Source organism: Xenopus laevis, chromosome 1L (assembly GCF_017654675.1).
Source record: "Xenopus laevis strain J_2021 chromosome 1L, Xenopus_laevis_v10.1, whole genome shotgun sequence".
Lineage (NCBI taxonomy): Eukaryota > Metazoa > Chordata > Amphibia > Anura > Pipidae > Xenopus > Xenopus laevis.
Genome location: NC_054371.1, coordinates 95,292,974 through 95,317,381, shown reverse-complemented (window position 1 = coordinate 95,317,381; position 24,408 = coordinate 95,292,974). Strand labels below are relative to the sequence as shown.

Sequence of the window (24,408 nt, the reverse complement as noted above, 5' to 3'; positions counted from 1 at the left end):
ATTTCAGGATTGCATTTTTAAAGCTTAATTATAAATAGTTTATACTTATTTTATTTAGGCATCAGAAATGAGGAGGACATTAACACCAACAAACTCTCCCATGTCTTCACCAAGTAAACATGGAGACAGGTTTATACCATCGCGGGCAGGAGCGAATTGGAGCATTAACTTCCACAGAATAAATGTAAGTCCATTTTTAAGGTGGTGGTTATTGAGAAACCTAGAACACTGTCTGTTGTTTACTTATCTACCATTTGTATGAAGATTTTAGGTTATTTTAAAGAAGGCTTAAAAATCTTAAGGGGTTGGGGGGCCAATTTCTACTGACTTTAGTATGGCAATCTAGTATTTTGCTCATGCCTTCTGCCATGCACACTAGGACTTGGTAGCTCAACTTGAAAGCACCACTGTTCACATCTTGTTGACTGCATTCGGAAGGGACAAAAGTAGCTCTCGACTAATAAGTGTGGTAATTTCCCTTTAAAAGTGAGTTTTAAAATTAACATTTAGCTTGCTGCTGTTGTAAAGCTTTACATACTTTCATAGCTAATAGCAATAAGTGAAATTGTTTGTCATGTTTTACGTGAAAAATTTTTTGTGTGTGTCAAATAAATTGTCGCCCATAGACTCCAATGCATTTCAGCGAAATTTTTGGCGAAACAGGTCAGATTCACCTATCACTAATAGTTAATCCTCTGGTACCAACGGCACTTCCCCATCAGGACAGGAAATGTGCAGCCAGTAAGAAAGGATGGGGCGAGCAGATCTGGGAGGCACACATAAATGACGCCATTTTTTTCTCCAATGCTCTATGTACTAGTCCATTCGATCTCTCAGGATTGCAGATAATTTACCCTGGGATGGGAGCCTAAACTTTAGTAGCACACCTTTAAGTAATCCTCCTACCAAATTTTGGTTCGTGTGTCTTCTGTCTGCCTGCCGTCAATAGAAGTTAACTGCAGGTCGGATTGCACGCTTTTTTAATGCTGGTTTTGTACACACACACACACACACACACACACACACACACACGCAGGCTAGTAAGTAATGTAATAAGAGGTTTTTTATATATATAATATATCTTATTACATAGCCTCTAAACCCCCCATGGGGCCCGCATTCCTTTAGGGGTAGTACATTTCCGAAAAAGTTTTGTGTAATGTGGGCAAGTTTACTGCCAGATCAGGCATGTGATGTCCTCATCAGCAGCCATTTCGTATAAAATGCAGAGCATTGAAAATAAATGCATGACAGGTTAAGTTATGAAGGAGGTGGGGTGGCAGCAGCTCTCTAGATCAGTTCTAAAGTCCTCTCAGCACTGGGGCCCTTGGGTGTCTAGTTACACCACTGCAGGGAGACACAATCTCAAGCAGTTAGACAAGCACCCAATAGGAACTGCGACTAAAAGAATCCTATTGCGGTGTAGGGGCAGGCTAGTTTATAGAATAGGATAAAATTTGGCCTTCTGCACATGATTGACAACGAATATGAAAGGTAGAAAATAATGAAGGAAAGGTGAAGAGGTGGTAAAAGAAGATTAAAAGATTAAAGGAAAGCACATATATAAAGAAAAAACAGGGCCCTGATTGACCGCCGTAATCTATCTACACTATAACCATTTCCTGTGGGAGAGAGAGACACTCCTGATGCCAACTTACTAGCCTGACGTCTTCAACCATAGGCCAGCACAGGACAAATTGTCTCCAGTGGACACTTAGTGTCCTCAAATTGAGATCACTTTGTCTCTCAGCCAATGGTCATGTCCTCTCCAACTACGTCCCATAAAGATCCATTCAGACAATGTCACCACTGCCCCAACACATTATTATTTGATGACAAAATAGAGAGTACCTACAATAACATCTTCAAAATTTCACATTTTGGGTACGCGAAATGCCAGCCGTTTTTGAAACACTTTGTGCTCTCTCAATTTAGGCGCATTTTCTGAGGGGAAACCTATAGTTAACCTAGGAAAACTATACATAGTTTTTTTTCGGTAACTGAGCTTTCTAAATCTGCCTGAGTTTTCATGTATTTCCACCTGTGCAAAAAAAATTTTTAGTGCTAAATACCAAAAAAAGAGAGAAATTTCCATTTTTCATCAATTTATACCAGAAAAATGTTTAATTTTACAGATGAAAATCCAACTGATTTGGAAAGCCTTATGTCTCCCGAACGTGCCAATACCAGATATGTATAGTTTTAGGGCTTCTGTACAGCAAAACCTCCCTACAGTATATTACCGAATTTTGAAAGCACTAAGGCAGAAAATGGCATGCTTTAGATTCCAAGGCAAAAAAATCCTGAAACCGTAGGTTTTCCCCCGAAAACCATACATTTTTGAAAAGTACACATTCTGCTGATTCCAAAATGGGTAACTATGTCTCTCTATTCCCAACTACCAAACATAAAAGCTTGTCTGAACATAGCGGTTTTTAGAAAAAAAATGCAAAATTCGGAAAAATCACTTCAAAGGTCTTATTTTGCTGCTCCGCATATCCCACACTATATTAGGTACCAAGAAAAAGCACCTGAAATATGATTGCCAGGGGTCCACTGAACAGTTTGATGCCCATTATGTATAGGTTTACCAAAGTATCTGGCATTTAGAGACACCAATATGAAGTTAGCGCATCCAAATTGTTCAGGACTTTACTTCAGCTACTGAAAAATCAACACACTGACTGCATTTTTGTGGGGTAAAAACACAGAAATATATGTTTACTCCCCAAACCCATATATTTTTGGAAAGTACACATTCTACTACAATCTAAAATGGGTACCCATGCTCCAAACTACTGAGTCTTAAGGCTTTCCCAAAATTGAAGGTTTTCTTGAAATATCTGAAAATTGCCTCAATGCTTCAACTTTACAGCATCATATCGCCCATGTATCTTTACATACCAAGAAAATGCACCCTAAATATGATTGCCAGGGGTCCTCAAACAGTTTGGTGCCCACTGTGCGTAGGTTTACCAGAGTATATGGTATTTAGAGGCCCCAAATTAAGTTAGCGCATACAAATAGTCCTGTGGATAACTTCAGCTAATAAAAAATCAACACATTGACTGCATTTTTGTGGGGTAAAAACACAGAAATATATGTTTATCCCCCAAAACTATATATTTTTGGAAAGTACATATTCTACAGAATCTAAAATGGGTACCCATGCCTTTCTGCTCCAAACGACTGAGTCGCAAGGCTTTGCCAAATTTGGCAGTTTTGGTGAAATACCTGAAAATTGCCTCAAAGCTTCAACTTTCCAGCATCGTATTGTCCACGTATCATTACCAGCATAAATATAAACACAGGGATCTACTAAACAGTTTGATGCCCAATGTGCATAGATATACCAAACTATGTGGCACATAGAGACCCCCAAATGACAATAGTGTATATAAATTTTCACTGCTGACGTGCTGGCTGCTGCAATATAAGCACCCGGTTAGTGTATTATTTGACATAAGACCCCCAAACAGTACAGAGACCCCAGAAAACCATGCATTTTCAGAAAGTAAACATTCTGACGAATCCAATATGGGTAAATGTGTTTCTACTGTAAACTGCCAAACTGCAAAGCAATGCTGAACGTAACGGTTTTTATCAAATTTCTGAAAATCGTCACAAAGCTTGAATTTTACCCCATTATATGCCCCACAGTTTGTAACGTATCAGCATAAAACATCCTAAATATGAAGGCCAGGGGTCTACTGAACACTTTGATGCCCAATATGCATAGATATACCAAACTATGTGACGCACAGAGACCCCCAAATGACAATAGTGTATATACATTTTCACTGCTGACGTGCTGGCTGCTGCAATATAAGCACCCGGTTAGTGTATTATTTGAAATAAGACCCCCTAACAGTACAGAGACCCCAGAAAAGCATATATTTTCAGAAAGTACACATTCTGACGAATCCAATATGGGTAAATAAGTGTTTCTACTGCAAAGCAATGCTGAACGTAACGGTTTTTATCAAATTTCTGAAAATCGTCACAAAGCTTGGATTTTACACCATTATATGACCAACATTTCGTAAACATCCTAAATATGATCGCCAGGAATCTACTGAACACTTTGATGCCCAATATGCATAGATTCTACGTTCTGTGGCAGTTAAAGGGTTAATGAACAAAACCTCAAACCCCTCTGATCATTTAGTCCGTTATCTGTTGGGCAGAGCCATCAGGTGGCACTACTCCCACCCCAATGTCTAGGTTTACACTTATCTCATAGACAAAGAAGGTAGTTAAATCTATCTGGTAAGATTTATTCCATGTAAATATTTGTGAAATGAGTTGAGGTATATTCCCGTATCCATAATTTTTTCTACCACTAATGTAAAACAGACCTTTAGTTTTCAAGTTCAGAGTGGGATCTTTTTTTAAATAAAAAAAAAAAATGTTCTCCAATTTAAGAATCTAGTAAAATGTAATGGTTTAGAGAGCTCTTTTTTTAGGGTAAATATACTGCAAAGCAAAAATTGTAAAGGCACATTCCAACTCTCTCTAATAACCTGTAAACTGCTTTTTAAAAATATTTTCGAAACCTTTCAAAACCATGTTTGATTTCACTATAGAAAAGTCTTCAGGATTTAGACAGAAATAAACAGCTGGTGTGTGTTCAACACCAGAAGCAGACAGAAGTTTTCTTTTGATTGACAAGTGATCTGCTCAATACCCCCCCCCCATTCTCTCTACAGCTGCCTCTGTCCTGTCTGCTGCTATGTATGGTGGCTTGGAAAGCTGAGGCCCTCAGGAAAGCTTGGGCCCTGCCTTCCAGCTACTATTGAGTCATAATGCCTTGCATTTAAGTTTGTAGTTCACTAACAGCTGGATGGGCAAATGTTTGACATTAAGGATTAGTAGGGAGGTGAGCAGGAAAACTAGACATTTTTTTCGGGGGGACCAGTGTTGGATTTGCCTAGTGCAGTCCCATTAAGGGTATAAGTGGCTTGGATATTTTTACATCCCAGGTGCATGACTTTACATTTATAAACATTGAATCTCATTTGCCACTTAGCTGCCCAGATTGCCAGTTTGTCAAGATCGTGTTGCAAGGATGCCACATCCTGGATGGAATTAATTGGGCTGGATAGTTTTGTGTCATCTGCAAAAACTGATACATTACTTACAACACCCTCCCCTAAGTCATTAATGAACAAGTTAAATAAAAGTGGACCTAATACCGAGCCCTGGGGGACCCCACTAAGAACCTTACTCCAAGTACAGAATGTACCATTAACAACCACCCTCTGTACTGATCCTGTAGCCAGTTTCCTATCCATGTGCAAACGACTTCATTAAGCCCAACAGACCTTAGTTTAGAAAGCAGTCGTTTGTGGGGCACAGTATCAAACGCTTTGGCAAAATCCAAATAGATCACATCTACTGCCCCCCCCCCTGTCCAGCATCTTACTTACCTCTGCATAAAAAGCAATCAAATTTGTCTGACATTACCTATCCTTCATAAAGCCATGCTGTTAACCCAGTGTAAATTTCAAAAGGTATCGGTACTGAGATCCTGCTTTGTTTAAACCTCAAATTCAGGCTATAATTCCCTGTATTGTTCACATCTGTATCCCCCCCTTCATTGTTTACACTTGTAACGCCTCTATTGTTCACACTCCTAAAGCCCTGTTCTGTTCACACCTGAGACACAAACTGAAAGTGTTCACATTATTCACCTGTTCTCATCTCAGACAAAGGGGCACAAGCAAAGCATTGTGGCACTGTATGTAGCACAGTATGAACTGGTCCTATGTTTCCCTGTCTCTTGCACTATTCTACCTCCCCTATGCACTGTGTGTGCCATACTCTTCCTGCCCTATGCTCCCTGTGTGCGCCATAAATTACCTGTGGAACGTAAGCCTGACGGAGTTTGTTCTGGGGGTTTGTTAGAATTTGGAAATTGTTCTTAGGGGACCCTAAGGTTTTTAATCATGTGCTGTGCAAGTAGGAGTCCTATGGATTTAAGGGTATGTTTTAATATGAATTACATTTTTCACTGCATTGAGCACCAACCATTTTTTTTTTTTTTTGGTGTGCTTCCACCATTAATATGGTCTTTAAAGTTCTTGTGGTAACATGGGTGTGGTTTAAATTGGGAGCACTGACTTCCATTATCGGCCCATCACCACATACAGTAGTCAAAATCCAAAAGAAACAGCAAGCACTTTCTGTAGGCCGATGGATTTTTAAAAGATTAGCTTTATTCTAACAGTTTAAAAGCATCAACAGACCCAACGCGTTTTGTATACTAGATACGTAGTCATAGGCATGTAACGTGTCACATGTGTTAAGAAACACATTGACTCTGCTAGGTCCTACTCTGTGTTGCAGATTGTTTGGGGGGAGTAGAACAGCAGCAGGATGATAGTCACCTGGGCAACAGTTAGAACATCTAGTATGGGTAAAAGGGAGGCTGTTCGGGGTTTGTGTGTACCAACAGATTTGCAAGATTGTGTGAAGAAGGCAGCATGAACTCTGGATTAGCTGTTCTAAATGGGGGGCTCATCTCTTAAATATGGGAGGCCAGTTTTTCTAGTAGTGGTAGAGAGGAGGAGAGCAGGGCCAGGCCTAAACAGACTGTCGTTATAGGCGATTCAATTATTAGTCCTCCAAACCCCACAATTCCATGCACACATGATTCCAATAAGGAATGGTCATGCTTGTCCTTATGATTCACATAATGAATAAGAAATGCACTGCTTTTAAAGCTACACCACTGCTTTTTTAGTTCCCCAGCCCCTATGTAACAAGTGCGGGGTGTGAAATTAGTGGTCCCTGGGGCTTTAACCCTCAAGGGCCACTAGGCAGCAGCAGACCTCGTCGGTCAATCTGCAGTCTGCTACCCCAAGTTAGTGTTGCACACAAATAACAGACACACACCTTTTACACTAATAAACACTTGCATTTACACTTACGTATGCAGTGAAACCTCGATTTTAGCCTGTACCCTGACTTTAAGTTTTCCCACATTTTACATTTTTTTTATTTGTGGTCCCACCTTTTTCTAACGCATTTCAATGGTTACCCTCCCTTGAGTTCCGTTATTATTTGCATTTCAATGGGTGCCTTTCCCTGATTTTAAGTAATGTTTTCCCTGGTTTTACATAAATCTTGTCCTGATGTAACCAAAAAAACTGCCTTTTTCCTCTATGAATATTATTATTTGTGAAATAAAGAGATTTAAACTACTAACCAAATGTGTATTTTCCTTGTGAGGCAACTTTGGTGACTTCGGAAAACGAAGGGCTCCAAGTGCCATCCCGGGTGTCTCTGCTCTAAATGGTCAATTCCAATTAGTCTGCCCCTTAAACAGTCGTGCACCAATCACTAATTGCTTAAGGTTGTGTATGTGACTGACAGATAGACCTTGCACATGCCCGCATGGGGTAACATTACTGCTGCAATGCTTAACCCTTGTTTTTAACAGTGGCACGGATGTTTGCTGGTCCCTGAAAATGCCTTATTTGCCAATGTGATATCATTATCAAAAACAGTAACACTTTAAAGCAGAAGGAAATCTTAAAAAATAAGTAAACTTTATCAGAAAGGTCTATGTAAATATAACCAAAAACACTCCCAATATTGATGCTCTGAGTCCTTTGTGAAAAGAGCCACCACATTGTTTTCCTCCTATTCTTTACAAATGGTCTTGGTGTCAGATTTCTAAACCCTTTACCACTTTGCAGGTGTGCCTCCGCAGTTCCTCACTCCCCCTCCCTTCTCAGCTCTCTTCTTGCACAGAACTGATATGGTGGCTTCAATCTTAACCCATTACGTGCCACCGGTCATAGAATCTACATTCTGTGGAAAAAAAGTACAGAAGTGCCACAAAGCGCAGATTCTACGATCTGCTGCCCTTCCGGGTTTGGGAGCAGAGGATCGACTTTTAGATCCGCTCGTTCAGTAACTCCTATATCCCCCGCCCCTTGGCAACGAGCAGAGCGGGGGTCATGTGGCCCCTGGTGCACGATCACCCAGGGGCCCCAAGGCAGCAGCAGGCACTACTACGTGTCCTGCTGCTGCATGCGTCTCAGACCACCCAGCGCCCCCCGCAGGGTGAAGGTGGAAGTTGCGTGATCTTTGCGGAGCCCTTACAGCCCCTTGCATCCTCTTCCCCAGGTTAGTGTAACACTTACGTACGAAAAAACACACCAACACACAATTATTACACTAATACACTTACATTCACACACATTTTTGGGGGGTGGTCACACACGCTCACAGCACTCACACGCTTACGCACACGCACACACACACACGCACATAACATGCAATATACAAATTGTACACATGCATACGTCCATACATGGTTTTGGGGCTTTTTTTTCTTTCTTATTGCATCTTCTTTTTTTGGCTTTCATTTTTTTTTTTTATTGCGAATAACTTATTCGCTAATGTACTGTGCAATACCTTTTGTATTGGGTTTAGACTTACAGTTGGACCAGCAATGGACAGAAGTCTCGGCACAAAGAAAAACATCAAGATCGCTCAAAACCAGATTATTGAAAGACTTTAACTTTACAATGAAAGAATAAAAGTGAAAGAGATAAGGGAGAGAAAGGAGGGTTTTTTTTCCCTCTCTCTCTCTCTCTCTCTCCCCTCCTCTCTCTTTCTCTCTCTCTCTCTCTCTCTCTCTCTCTCTCTCTCTTTCTCTCTCTCTCTTTCTCTCTCTCTCTCTTTCTCTCTCTCTCTTTCTCTCTCCTCTCTCTTCTTCTCTCTCTCTCTCTTTCTCCTCTCTCTCTCTCTCTTTCTTTCTCTCTCTCTCTTTCTCTCTCTCTCTCTCTCTCTCTCTTTCCTCTCTCTTCTTTCTCTCTCTCTCTCTCTCTCTCTTTCTCTCCTCCTCTCTTCTCTCTTCTCTCTCTTCTCTCTCTCTCTCTCTCTCTTCTCTCTCTCTCTCTCTCTCTCTTTCTCTCTCTCTCTTCTTCTCTCTCTCTCTCTCTCTCCCCTCTCTCTCTCTCTTTCTCTCTCTCTCCTCTCTTCTCTCTCTCTCTCTCTCTCTCTTCTTCTCCTCTCTCTTTTCTCTCTCTCTCTCTCTCTTCTTTCTCTCTCTCTCTCTCTTCTTCTCTCTCTCCCCTCTCTCTCTCTCTCTCTCTCCTCTTCTCTCTCTCTCTCTCTCTCTCTCTCTCTCTCTCTCCGGTTTATTCAATTGGTTGGGATTTCGGTTTTTGACTATTATAAAGATAAACCTCCTAAATTTAAATTTATAGTGAAATATGTTGTTAGGGTTGCAAGGGGTCTTTTAACCTCCAGACTAACCTGATCAGGGAGTTAGCTTCTATGTGCCCTTCAGATTTTTGGTACCACTTTTTGGATTTCCAGGCAGGACGGGATCATTTTGTTTTTCTCTCCCTTGCCAGGAAATGGTGGTGTAAATATTTTGTTGTTTTTATTTATTTTTTTCCTTCCCCCCTTTTTTTTTTTTTTTTGGGGTGCTTTTTGACTTCAAAGTGCAGAGAGTTAACGTCTTATGTGTTGAATTATACTCATGAGTGGGGTTAAATGTAAACTTGTTTCTTACAATGTTAATGTCATTAACAAACCGGTTAAAAGATTATTGGGAGCTCTGAGAAACGGCTCATGGGAGACTTATAATAAAATATGGGTCACGGAGTCAAAAAGGCAATTATGGAATAATTTAGAAATTATTTAACGATGTAAGAGAGTATGGAATAAATTATTTTATTTATAACCAGAATAATGATTTTCTGAAAGGATGTACAGATTGACTTCTTTTTTGATGTAAAAAATGCATTTATTGATTTACTTATATATTTTTTTTGTGTATCCTTTTCTCCATATCGATGTTCCCTTTTACTTTCTGTACCCCTCCCACTTTTTTTTTCTTTCCCCCACCCCTTTTGTTATTGTTAAAAAATTCATAAAAAATAAAGAATTATAAAAAAAAAAAAAGATACTAGCCACACGACTAGCCAAAGTTACCTCCTCCATAATTCATATGGATCAAACAGGCTTCATGCCTGCCAAATCCACCACTATGAGTCTACACACATCTCCAACTAGAACACACAAATGCTAGTTCAGGGGTTCTAGTATCACTGGACGCTAATAATGCATTGGATTCAGTGGAATTGCCTTACCTTTGGGAGACAATACAGCGATTTAGATTTGGCCCTAGGTTTCTCAAATGGGCCCAATTATTATACCAAAAGCCCTCAGCCTGTATCAAAGTTAATGGAGCCTAGTCCGCTCATTCCTTCTGGCCAGGGGAATCAAACAGGGGTGCCTACTGTCTCCACCACTTTTTACAGTAGCCATTGAGCCCCTGGCCATCTTCAAGGCTGCAAGTGTTTTGACACTTGTTTTAAATATGGAGCACTTGAGGACAAGCTTGCACTATATGCTGATGATTTACAAGAGGTCTTCCAAATTATTGAGAATTTTGCTACCTTCTCTAAATCTGTTATTCTCCCCCTTGACCAGATACCTTCTCACCCACCCTCTACTCAGGGCCTAAAATGGGTGTCCAAATTCAAATACCTTGGAATCAGTATCTCTACAGAGCTCTCCTCATACACTGCGGATAACATTGAGCCACTTATGGACCAATTTAAACAGTCAACTGTCTGGTCCAAATTACCTATTATGTGGGGCAGGATCAATCTGTATAAAATGTTCTTCCTGCTTAAATTGCTATACAAGCTACATAGTTCTCCTATATGGATTCCAGAGACTATTTTCCGCAAAAGTGAATGCTGTCTTACTCCCCTTTCTGTGGGCCAATCAATCTCCACGTATAGCTTGGACAAAGGTAGTTTAACTCTACCGCACTTGCACTTTCCAGCCAGCCTACCATATTCACAGTTCCATAGCGACATAGATAACCCAGGTCTCCTACTCCTGGCTGCAAGGCTGGGCTCTTTAAAGGGGAAGGAAACCTAGTCGGCGCAAACCACCCACCCTCCCCCTCCCCCCTCCCGTTTGTTGACCACCCTCCCTCCTCCCCCCTGGCCTACCCAGTGTAAATTTCAAAAGGTATCGGTACTGAGATCCTGCTTTGTTTAAACCTCAAATTCAGGCTATAATTCCCTGTATTGTTCACATCTGTATCCCCCCTTCATTGTTTACACTTGTAACGCCTCTATTGTTCACACTCCTAAAGCCCTGTTCTGTTCACACCTGAGACACAAACTGAAAGTGTTCACATTATTCACCTGTTCTCATCTCAGACAAAGGGGCACAAGCAAAGCATTGTGGCACTGTATGTAGCACAGTATGAACTGGTCCTATGTTTCCCTGTCTCTTGCACTATTCTACCTCCCCTATGCACTGTGTGTGCCATACTCTTCCTGCCCTATGCTCCCTGTGTGCGCCATAAATTACCTGTGGAACGTAAGCCTGACGGAGTTTGTTCTGGGGGTTTGTTAGAATTTGGAAATTGTTCTTAGGGGACCCTAAGGTTTTTAATCATGTGCTGTGCAAGTAGGAGTCCTATGGATTTAAGGGTATGTTTTAATATGAATTACATTTTTCACTGCATTGAGCACCAACCATTTTTTTCTCTCTCTCTCTCTTTCTCTTTCTCTCTCTCTCTTTCTCTCTCTCTCTCTCTCTCTCTCTCTCTCTCTCTCTCTCTCTCTCTCTCTCTTTCTTTCTCTCTCTCTCTCTCTCTCTCTCTCTCTCTCTCTCTCTCTCTCTCTCTCTCTCTCTCTCTCGGTTTTATTCAATTGGTTGGGATTTCGGTTTTTGACTATTATAAAGATAAACCTCCTAAATTTAAATTTATAGTGAAATAAGTTGTTAGGTTGCAAGGGGTCTTTTAACCTCCAGACTAACCTGATCAGGGAGTTAGCTTCTATGTGCCCTTCAGATTTTTGGTACCACTTTTTGGATTTCCAGGCAGGACGGGATCATTTTGTTTTTCTCTCCCTTGCCAGGAAATGGTGGTGTAAATATTTTGTTGTTTTTATTTATTTTTTTCCTTCCCCCCCTTTTTTTTTTTTTTTTTGGGGTGCTTTTTGACTTCAAAGTGCAGAGAGTTAACGTCTTATGTGTTGAATTATACTCATGAGTGGGGTTAAATGTAAACTTGTTTCTTACAATGTTAATGTCATTAACAAACCGGTTAAAAGATTATTGGAGCTCTGAGAAACGGCTCATGGGAGACTTATAATAAAATATGGGTCACGGAGTCAAAAAGGCAATTATGGAATAATTTAGAAATTATTTAACGATGTAAGAGAGTATGGAATAAATTATTTTATTTATAACCAGAATAATGATTTTCTGAAAGGATGTACAGATTGACTTCTTTTTTGATGTAAAAAATGCATTTATTGATTTACTTATATATTTTTTTTGTGTATCCTTTTCTCCATATCGATGTTCCCTTTTACTTTTCTGTAGCCCTCCCACTTTTTTTTCTTTCCCCCACCCCTTTTGTTATTGTTAAAAAATTCATAAAAAAATAAAGAATTATAAAAAAAAAAAAAGATACTAGCCACACGACTAGCCAAAGTTACCTCCTCCATAATTCATATGGATCAAACAGGCTTCATGCCTGCCAAATCCACCACTATGAGTCTACACACATCTCCAACTAGAACACACAAATGCTAGTTCAGGGTTCTAGTATCACTGGACGCTAATAATGCATTGGATTCAGTGGAATTGCCTTACCTTTGGGAGACAATACAGCGATTTAGATTTGGCCCTAGGTTTCTCAAATGGGCCCAATTATTATACCAAAAGCCCTCAGCCTGTATCAAAGTTAATGGAGCCTAGTCCGCTCATTCCTTCTGGCCAGGGAATCAAACAGGGGTGCCTACTGTCTCCACCACTTTTTACAGTAGCCATTGAGCCCCTGGCCATCTTCAAGGCTGCAAGTGTTTTGACACTTGTTTTAAATATGGAGCACTTGAGGACAAGCTTGCACTATATGCTGATGATTTACAAGAGGTCTTCCAAATTATTGAGAATTTTGCTACCTTCTCTAAATCTGTTATTCTCCCCCTTGACCAGATACCTTCTCACCCACCCTCTACTCAGGGCCTAAAATGGGTGTCCAAATTCAAATACCTTGGAATCAGTATCTCTACAGAGCTCTCCTCATACACTGCGGATAACATTGAGCCACTTATGGACCAATTTAAACAGTCAACTGTCTGGTCCAAATTACCTATTATGTGGGGCAGGATCAATCTGTATAAAATGTTCTTCCTGCTTAAATTGCTATACAAGCTACATAGTTCTCCTATATGGATTCCAGAGACTATTTTCCGCAAAGTGAATGCTGTCTTACTCCCCTTTCTGTGGGCCAATCAATCTCCACGTATAGCTTGGACAAAGGTAGTTTAACTCTACCGCACTTGCACTTTCCAGCCAGCCTACCATATTCACAGTTCCATAGCGACATAGATAACCCAGGTCTCCTACTCCTGGCTGCAAGGCTGGGCTCTTTAAAGGGGAAGGAAACCTAGTCGGCGCAAACCCCCCACCCCCCCCCCTCCCCCCTCCCGTTTGTTGACCACCCTCCCTCCTCCCCCCTGGCCTACCCGTCCCGCTGGGCAAATGCCCCTAACTTGTTACTTACCCTTCTGCGCAGGTCCGTCCAGGGAGTTCACAGACGACATCTTCTTCCACGCGATCTTCTTCCTGCTTTGAACGGCGCATGTGCAGTAGGATCATTTCGCTGGTACGCATGCGCAGTAGATCCGTACCGGCAAATGATCCTACTGCGCATGTGCCAAAACGCCATTCACAGCAGGAAGAAGATCGCGATTAAAGGCGATTAAGAATTTGCCATATAGACAATTGGCGGATTAGAGTAGTTACTGTTTTCAACAATATCTACCCCCTTCAGAGCCTGGAAATTAACATGCTCATGTTTGGGGCACAAACTGCCAATACTTTCCTTTTACCTACTACTCTGGAAAAATTCTAATCTGCCTCACTTGAAATCTTTGCAGGATTTTGCATACTGCCCATTGTTAGGCGTCAAATTTCTGAGGTATATCCTAGTGGATCAGACATTCCCTTCATACCAGCAGTTAAAGACCAAATTGAACAAGCCAAACTTACATTTTTATAGGTATCTTCAACTTCAACACCATGCTTTTAGAGCTCAATTCTCCTCCCTAGTGGTTTCTTATGCTACCCCCTCAGGTGGAACTTATTTTACATAATATGGAACTAATATCCAGACTGTACCAGGTACTCCTAGGAACAGCTCCTCCACCCTTTGCCGAAGGCCAGGGACGCTGGCCACAGCTCCTACCGGCCCTGAGTGAGGAACAATTGGAGGAGACCACTGAAGTTCTTTATTATGATCTAATTTCCCTGCGCAATAAGAATTCAATACAAATTCATACACCAGCTATATATCATCCCTATAAAGTTACAGAAAAAGGGCCCACAGCCTGAACCTGAATGCCCGAGATGCCAACAACCTGAGGTGTCTTTCCTACACTTAGCGTAGCAATGCCCTCGGAAACAGAGGTTTTCGCTAAAACAGACCAGGTCACTCATGAGAACAACCCTATATTATACCAATAAAAAGAGGTAATTATGTGCTGGATGGGCTATAACTCCCCCACTGTGGCTTAATAGGTTAACCTAATTAACAATGCTCTTCCATCTATTAAGCTTACCTACTTAGCCAGAGGCTGCCCTGGGAAATTTGAAAAGATATGGGACCCATGGCTAGACATCAATCCATTTGAGCTCCCAGAGCTCTAAGACCTATGCCAGCCAAATGGATACTAGGGTATAGTGAATTGGTTACATGTAAGGTACTATGTATGATTAACCTTTGCTATTCCATGTTTTGATGATTATGTTGTTAAAAATTCTTTGATTACCCAAATGTGTGATGGGAAATCCAAGTGTTAACAGCTATTAATACCTGTGAACCAAGTTTTGTATGTACTCCCTTGTAAATTCAAAAAATAAAAACTTAAAAAAAATGTTTAACATAGCTTTGCAGTTAGGTAGTTTGCAGTAGAAAGACATATTTAGCCATTTTAGATTTGTCGTAATGTGTACTTTTGGGTACTGTTAGGGGGTCTCATGGCACATAATACACGTACCGGGTTCTTACAGTTAGGTCCATAAATATTTGGACAGACAACTTTTTTCTAATTGATTGGGAGGCGTTTCATAATACAGGTGGACAGTGTCCCAAAACATACAGCCAAAGCAACCCAGGAGTTTATTAAAGCAAAGATGTGTAATATTCTTGAATGACCAAGTCAGTCACCTGATCTGAACCCAACTGAGCATGCATTTCACTTGTTGAAGACTAAACCTTGGACAGAAAGGCCCACAAACAAACAGTAATTGAAAGCCGCCGCAGAGCATTAAAACGGAGGAAACCCATGTCCATGAGTTCAAGACTTCAGGCTATCGTTGCCAGCAAAGGGTTTTCAACCAAGTAAAAATGAAGTGATTTTGTTTCTCAAATTTTTATGCAATCTTTTTGTTCAACCCACTGAGGCAAAGCGGAGGTAAAGTCTGCAGTTCAACTGCATCTGAGTTTTCATTTAAAATGCATTGTGGTATTGTACAGATCCAAAATTAGAAAAAAATTCTCTGTCCAAATATTTAAGAATAGTGTACATACTGTAGGCAGCCAGCTTTGCAGGTCCTTCGAAACAGAAGACTGCACTATGCAAATTTGGCCAATCGGGAAGCACCACAACATGAGAATTTGTGCAAGCTGTGTCAAGGACATTTTTTCCACTTACTAAGTGTGTCTCCTCTCCTGTAAAAGGAAAGGAAAGGAATGCGGAAAGTAGACAGCAGCAGCATGGTTCGGCTCACACAGCTGGCTCGCATGAGAGAATTCCATGCAGTGCAGGGATCAAAGTGATAGCCAGGTCAGACCCTGCACCAGAGTAAAGTCTATCTGCTTCTGCTTGACCTTTCCATTCCTGACTGATTTTCCACAATTTTGTTCACATCTTGTTGTACATGAAGAAAGTTTTCACTTATTGCTCTGTGACTGTTACTCAAAATATTTTACGTAGTACTGTTTGAGCATATTAAATTAAATTGCCACACTGCCATCCTACTATGAGTTCGCTGGGTATTTATACTTGAAATAATCGCTGTGCCAACCTACTATGAATTCTGTGAGTATTTATACATGAAATAATCTCTGTGCCATCCTACTATGAATTCTGGGGGTATTTATACATGAAATAATCTCTGCGCCATCCTACTATGAATTCTGGGGGTATTTATACATGAAATAATCTCTGCGCCATCCTACTATGAATTCTGGGGGTATTTATACATGAAATAATCTCTGCGCCATCCTACTATGAATTCTGGGGGTATTTATACATGAAATAATCTCTGCGCCATCCTACTATGAATTCTGGGGGTATTTATACATGAAATAATCTCTGCGCCATCCTACTATGAATTCTGGGGGTATTTATACATGAAATAATCTCTGTGCCATCCTACTATGAATTCTGGGGGTATTTATACATGACATAATCTCTGTGCCATCCTACTATGAATTCTGGGGGCATTTACACATGAAATAATCTCTGTGCCATCCTACTATGAATTCTGGGGGTATTTACACATGAAAAAAAATCTCTGTGCCATCCTACTATGAATTCTGGTGGTATTTATACGTGAAAAAAATCTCTGTGCCATCCTATGCCAACCTACTATGAGTTCTGGGGGTACTATACCCAGAATTGCCACTGCATTCATTTATATATTCACAGAGGGTGCGCCGCCACTTTGTGCTGTTCCTAGATTTCACTCTGAAAATCAGGTCAACCTAATCTGTATGCCACATAGTTTGGTAAATCTATGCATATTGGCCATCAAACTGTTTAGTAGACCCCCGACATTCATATTTAGGATGCCTTTTGCTGGTAATTATACATGGACGATAAAATGCTGGAAAGTTGAAGCTTTGAGGAAATTTTCAGGTATTTCACCAAAACCACCAATTTTGGGAAAGCCTTGTGACTCAGTAGTTTGGAGCAGAAAGGCATGGGTACCCATTTTAGATTCAGTAGAATGTGTACTTTCCAAAATTATATTGTTTTGGGAGTAAACGTGTTTTTACCCCACAATAAAATGCAGTCAATGTGTTGATTTTTCATTAGCTAAAGTGACCCACAGGACTAGTTGTATGTGCTAACTTCATTTTGGGGCCTCTAAATGCCAGATACTTTGGTATACCTATGCATAATGGGTATCAAACTGTTTGGAGGATCCCTGGCAATCATTTTTAGGGTGCTTTCTCCTGGTATGTAATGATACATGGGCGATACGATGCTGGAAAGTTGAAGCTTTTCAGGTATTTCACCGAAACGACCAATTTTGGGAAAGCCCTAGGACTCAGTAGTTTGTAGCAGAAAGGAATTTTACTTTGCTAGAATGTGTACTTTAAAAATATATGGTTTTGGGGCTAAAAATATTTTTCTTTGTTTTTACCCCACAAAAAATGCAGTATGTGTGATTTTTCGGTAGCTGAAGTAAAGTCCTGGATGCGTTAACTTCATATTGGGGTCTCTAAATCCCAGATACTTTAGTAATCCTATGCACAATGGGCATCAAACTGTTCAGGGGTCTGCGGAGCAGCAAATTAAAACCTTTGACGTGATTTTTCAGCATTTTAATATATTTTTTTATAAAAACCGCTACATTCAGACAAGCATTGATGTTTGGTACTTAGGAGGAGAGAGACATAGTTACCCATTTTGGAATCAGCAGAATGTTAAATGTACAAAAATATATTGTTTTATTGGCACGTTAAAGCGATATGAGGTTTTCCAAATCCGTTGGATTTTCATGTGTAAAATTAAATATTTTTCTGGTATAAATTCATGTATCAAGAAAAATAGGAATTTTTCTAATTTTTTTGGTATTTAGCGCTTTTTGCAGTATTTGGAAATACATGAAAACTCAGGTAGAAAGCTCAGGTTCTCCTGAAAAAAATAATGTATAGTTTCCCTTTAGAAAATGCTCCTAAAAAACGTCTGGCATTTTGTGCAACTCAAATGCAAAATTTTGCTGGCACTTGAGGGATTAAGCAAACAGAGAGACCTTCTATGGCTGTTTACTCTTGTATGGTAGAGCATTATGCAGAATAAATATAGCTTCTTGCTTGCCCCAGTGTGGCTAGTTAGTTGGTAAAAATGTATCCTGGCTTCCTTCTCCTTTAAAGGAACAGTAACACCAAAAAATGAGTGTTCTAAAGTAATGAAAATATCATGTAGTGTTGCCATGCACTGGTAAAGCTGATCTGTTTTCTTCAGAAACACTACTATAGTTAATATAAACAAGCTGCTGAATAGCAATGGTGGAAATTGAAAAAAGGCTATATGGCACAGGATAAATAGTGGACAACCGAAAACACCATTGTGTTCTACATAACATAATTTAGCTTATCTGCTAAATGCTGTATATCTTGAGCCTTTTCTTCTTTGAATAGCTGCCTCCATGGCTACACAGCAGCTTATTTATATAAACAATAGTAGGGTTTCTGAAACAAATACAGCATTTTTACCAGTGCAGAGCAACACTGCAGTATATTTGTATTATTTAAAAACAATTTCATTTCTTGATGTTACGGATTGTTCATCTTTAAATTAACTTGTATTATGGTGTAGAGTGTTACTCTGAGACAACTTACAGTTGGTTTTCATTTCTTATTTGTGGTTATTTAGTGTTTTATCCAGCAGCTTTTCAGCAATTTCAGCGTGGTGATTGGTACGTCCAAATTACCTAGCAATCATGATTTGATTTTGAGACCGGAATATGAATAGGCAAGAGTCTAAACAGAAATATAAGTAATACAATACATTTGTTGTCTTAAAGGGCATTTGTTTTTTAGATGGGTCTAGTGACACTGAAAGCTAGAAGGCAAATAATTCAAAAACTATTAAAAAGAAAAAATGAAGGCCAATTGAATTTTCTCACTTGCTGCTCACAATGCCATTCACTAGGACAAAATTTTGAATGTTATTCCTTAACAAGCCTTCAAATAATTTGCCCACCACAAATTTACTGGCCTATATTTGCTAGGCTGAGATTGTAATCCCTTTTCAAATATTGGAATGACATCATCTTTTCTCGAATCCATAGGTACCATACCAGATGAAAGCAAATCTGAGAAAAAAGGGGATGGTCTAAAACTGAACAAAGTGCTCTTAGAACCCGGTGATGTATTTTATTAAAGATCATAATGAGTCAGCCACTGACTAGATTGAGCTGAGCCATCAGTGCAGCTATGAAGTGAGCCTGGGAACTCACACTCCTCTATTCTATACACTGAAGAAAATAACGGATTTAGCACATTTGCCTTTTCTGTATCTGTTGCAACCATACTGGTATGGAACAATACTCTCAACCTGCATCTTTTTACTATAAGTAGTTTTTTTTTTTTAGGCAAGCAGTTTTTACCAGTAGAAGGCAATAATACTTTATAATTTAATTGCTTTTAAACTTATATTTTTTGGTGTTACTGTTCTTTTAAAGGTGGTGAACCACCCTGGTAAGAACCCGTAGGCAGTTCTTGTAGGGCCCTATTTGTATGTTCTCCAGTTTTCCTAGATTCCACATTGGTTTCATAATTTTGGCAGTGACCGCAACACAATATCCTAAAAACAAAATTGCATGTTAGATGATGTATCCTAACCACATGTAAAGCACTTTATGGTTCATCCAGACATTCCTCATCCTTGTTACCACATGATGTTGAATGTTGTGAAGAAAAAAAGCACACTTTTCACAACTAAATAAAAACACAACATTAACAAGAAAGGGAAAAAAAAAGAGAAAATGGCTACTTGCTTTTATTAGGAACCAGTTATTGTGATATGTTTTTAAAATGTAGGAGGAAACCCACAGAGATGCGCACACAGATCACTTTTTTTTCCCTTAAAGGAACAGTTCAGTGTGAAAATAAAATCACTGTAAATAGGCTGTGCAAAATAAAAAATGTTTCTAATATAGTTAGTTAGCCAAAAATGTAATATATAAAGGCTGGAGTGAACAGATGTCTAATAAAACAGCCAGAATCCAACTTCCTGCTTTTCAGCTCTATAACTCTGAGCTAGTTAGCGACTTGAAGGGGGGCCACATGGTACATTTCTGTTCAGTGAGTTTGCAATTGATCTTTAGCATTCAGCTCAAATTCAAAAGCAAAAGATATGACCCATGTGGTACCCCCTCAAGTCTCTGATTGGTTACTGCCTGGTAGCCTGGGTAACCAGTCAGTGTAAACTAAGAGAGCTGAAAAGCAGGAAGTAGTGTTCTGACTGACATGTTATACATCAAATCACTCCAGCCTTTATACATTACATTTTTGCCTAACTAACTATATTAGAAACACTTTTTATTTTGCACAGCCTATCTATTTACCCAGTTTTTATTTTTACACTGAACAATTCCTTTAACACTATAAACTGCCACACATCATGGTCTAACTTATTGAGCCTGCATGTAGCACCAACCACACCTTTAAAAATGCATTTGGATGCATTATGCATTAGATGAGCCTGAAGCAGGCGCAGTGTATTTACTTCACGGACATCCAGTATCATCTCTCCATCTCTCCAGTATCTGTCCACTGTAGTATGTATTGGCCCTCCCTTGTGCATTTGTTTGTTTAAAGTGTAGTGTACTTGGCAAGTTTTTATTTTAGGGGACAAAACCTTCAAGAGTCCAATTCGGAGTAATCGCCATGAACCTTTCCTTGAATTTAAATAGCCTGAAATTCCTAGTTCAGTTTCATGCAGTGGGTATGCACTGAGCAGTGCATTTTTGAGCAGTAATAGGTTGCATAGAGTTTCGAGAGGCCATATCCAGTAAGTTAATGAAGGGAGCGACGCTACAAAACTCTTAAAATTGCCTTGTGTTCATCTGCTATAAAACATCATTAGCTGATTTTTACACTGCTGCTATTACCTATGCAAGTCTTACATGCTGGAAATCATGAGCGCTCTAGTAACTCTGCACAATAGGCTGCTGTGCAGCTACTAGATATGTGGGCAATCCCCAGAACAACCAAAGACATAGGGGTCCAGAGACTGCACACAAAATGCTGCTGAAAGTAGCTATGTATTTAGCCACCCACAATGAAAATACACTGGGCTTAATTATAACTATACCCCTTTTTTTCAAAATTCAGAGATTGTACTGAATGTACCTTTTGCTTATTTTAATTGGTAAATGGTGTACACTAAACAGGTCAAAATCTGAAATTAAAAGTCAACAAATTTTACTTTTGAGTCATACATGCGCAGTCAAATCAACAGTCCACTAAGACATTCCCGTTATCTCAAAGACTAACAGGCTGTAGCTGAGAATAGGGACTGTTTATAAAGAGGACTTTTCACTGGACTGCTGATTTGTTATAATTGTGCTTGTATGAAACAAGTAAAATGGGACTTTTAGATTTTTCCCTGTTTAGTAGTGTGTGTGTGTGTGTGTTCCAAAACCATTTATGTTAGAAGGCAGAACGTATGTACAACGCAGAAAGTATGTACAGCATAAGCCCTATTAATTAAAGCAGTGTTGATAAATGGGGTACACTGTTCCCTTTAAAACTGATGATGAGCACTTCACCTAAAAAGTTACAAGAGTGGGTTTGGCATTTCCTCACCAGTAGAGAATGTGCCCTATGTGTTGTCTTAGAGCCAGTGTCTCATTAAGAGAATACAGTTAATACTTTTTTTGTCCAAAATAGCTACCCACTGTTACATATCTGACACTACTCATCTATGTATTTAAAAAATTAAGGATTTAATTTTAATCTAATCAAAACCTTTTTGGTTCAATAGAATTGTTGGTGTTGAGGTGGGTAAGAAAGACGTGCTTTTAAGGCTTTCAAGTTAGCTGAAACAGCCAAGACATTTATAAAGTACAAGGAGGCCAATAAATCATGCAAAAAAGCTAAAATCGATATGGAAAAGGGTATTGCAGCAAGCAGTAAAAATAATCCAAAATAATTTTTTAAATATGTAAATAGTAAAAAAAAAATATCGGATATTCTGAACTGTTCGTTTTCGTCTGAATACACAAATGATGGAACCAGTTAATGAAGGTTTCCTTTTTAATAGTCCCAATTTTAGTAATACAATTAATAATGCATGGTTCCCACATGAAGAAATTTAAGGGACTGGAACATGTAAAGATAAAAAAAGGTCTGGGGCCAGATGATATTTATCCCAGGGTACTTAGCAAGCTTAGCTCTGTGATTGCCAAACCTCATTACTTAATTTTTTAGAATTCATTGAGGTCTGGCATTGTGCCGAGAGACGGACGAATTGCTAATGTGGTACTGCTTTTCAAAAAGGGACCACATTCTCAGACTCAAAACTATATGACTGTTAGTCTGAGATCAATGGTAGGAAAGCTTTTCAAAGGGTTAATAAAGGATAAGATACTGGACTTCATAGCAAATCATAATACTATGTGTTTGTGCCAGCATGGCTTTATGGGTAATAGATCTTGCCAGACTTACTTAAAGGGATGCTGTCATGGGAAAATGTTTTTTTCAAAACGCATCAGTTAATAGTGCTACTTCTGCACTGGAATCCAATTCTCAAAAGAGTAAACAGATTTTTTTTATATTCAATTTTGAAATCTGATATGCGACTAGACATATTGTCAGTTTCCCAGCTGCCCCAGTCATCTGAATTGTGCCTGCACTTTAGCATGGAACTACTTTCTGGCAGGCTGTTATTTCTCCTACTTAAAGGGATACTGGCATGGGAAATTTTTTTTTTCTCAAAATAAATCAGTTAATAGTACTGCTCCAGCAGAATTAAAGGGATACTGTCATGGGAAAAAAAAAATGTTTAAAAATGAATCAGTTAATAGTGCTGCTCCAGCAGAATTCTGCACTGAAATCCATTTCTCAAAAGAGCAAATAATTATATTCAATTTTGAAATCTGACATGGGGCTAGACATATTGTCAATTTCCCAGCTGCCCCAAGTCATGTCACTTGTGCTCTGATAAACTTCAATCACTCTTTACTGCTGTACTGCAAGTTGGAGTGCTATCACCCCCCCATTCCCCCCCATCAGCCAAACAAAATAACAATGGAAGGTAACCAGTTAACAGCTCCCTAACACAAGATAACAGCTGCCTGGTAGATCTAAGAACAGCACTCAATAGTAAAAACCCATGTCTCAATGAGACACATTCAGTTACATTGAGAAGGAAAAACAGCAGCCTGCCACAAAGCATTTCTCTCTTAAAGTGCAGGCACAAGTCACATGACCAGGGGCAGCTGGGAAATTGACAAAATGTCTAACCCCATGTCAGATTTCAAAATTTAATATAAAAAAATCTGTTTGCTCTTTTGAGAAATGGATTTCAGTGCAGAATTCTGCTGGAGCAGCACTATTAACTGATTCATGTTGAAACATTTTTTTTTCCCATGACGTATCCCTTTAATGTAACTCAGTGGGACTTGGCTTTTACTATTGAGTGTTGTTCTTAGATCTACCAGGCAGCTGTTATCTCATGTTAGGGAGCCGATATCTGGTTACCTTCCCATTGTTCTTTTATTAGGCTGCTGGGGGTGGGGGGGAGGGAGGGGGTGATATCACTCCAAATTGCAGTACAGCAGTAAAGTGACTGAAGTTTATCAGAGCACAAGTCACATGACTAGGGGCAGATGGGAAACTGGCAATATGTCTAGCCCCATGTCTGATTACAAAACTGAATCTAAAAAAATCTGTTTGCTCTTTTGAAAAATTGATTTCAGTGCAGAATTCTGCTGGAGCAGCACTATTAACTGATTTGAAAAATTGTTTTCCCATGACAGCATCCCTTTGATTTCTTTTTATGAGAAGGTGAGCAGGGACCTTGATTCTGGAATGGCAGTGGATGTTATCTACTTAGAATTTGCTAAACCATTTTATACAGTGCCACATTCCTTAAATAAAGGAATGTTTGCCTGGAACATAGTGTTTGTACCTGGATAGAGAACAGATTAAAAGATTACAGAGTGGTGGTAAATGGAACATCTTCTAATGGGACCAGTGTTATTAGCGGAGTTCCGCAGGGCTCTGTACTTGGTCCTTTGCTTTTCAACTTGTTTATTAATGACCTGGAGGAAGGCATTGAAAGTACTGTTTCTATTTTTGCTGATGATACAAAATTGTGCAGTCACTTTGCAGAATGATGCGACTAAGTTGGAAAAATGGGCAGCAATCTGGAAAATGAGGTTCAGTGTTGATAAATTAGGGATGCACCGCAACCACTATTTTGTATTCAGCCGATCCCCCTAATCCTTTGTGAAAGATTCGGCCGAATACCAATCCAATCTTAATTTGCATATACAAATTAGGTGTGGTAAGGGGAAAACTTTTTTACTTCCTTGTTTTGTGACAAAAAAGTCACAACCCCCCCTTAATTTGCATGTACAAATTAGGATTAGATTCGT

General features: G+C 39.5%; 1 protein-coding gene across 4 annotated transcripts in view; it reads left to right on the top strand.

The window, feature by feature from the left end:
• fzr1.L (fizzy/cell division cycle 20 related 1 L homeolog) overlaps window positions 1-24,408 on the top strand; it is a 132,290-nt gene that overhangs the window by 32,644 nt on the left and 75,238 nt on the right. For all 4 annotated transcript variants that reach the window (XM_041564116.1, XM_041564138.1, XM_041564174.1 and 1 more), the window contains 1 exon segment: window positions 59-184. In XM_041564116.1, the coding sequence (XP_041420050.1) occupies window positions 59-184 (126 nt within the window).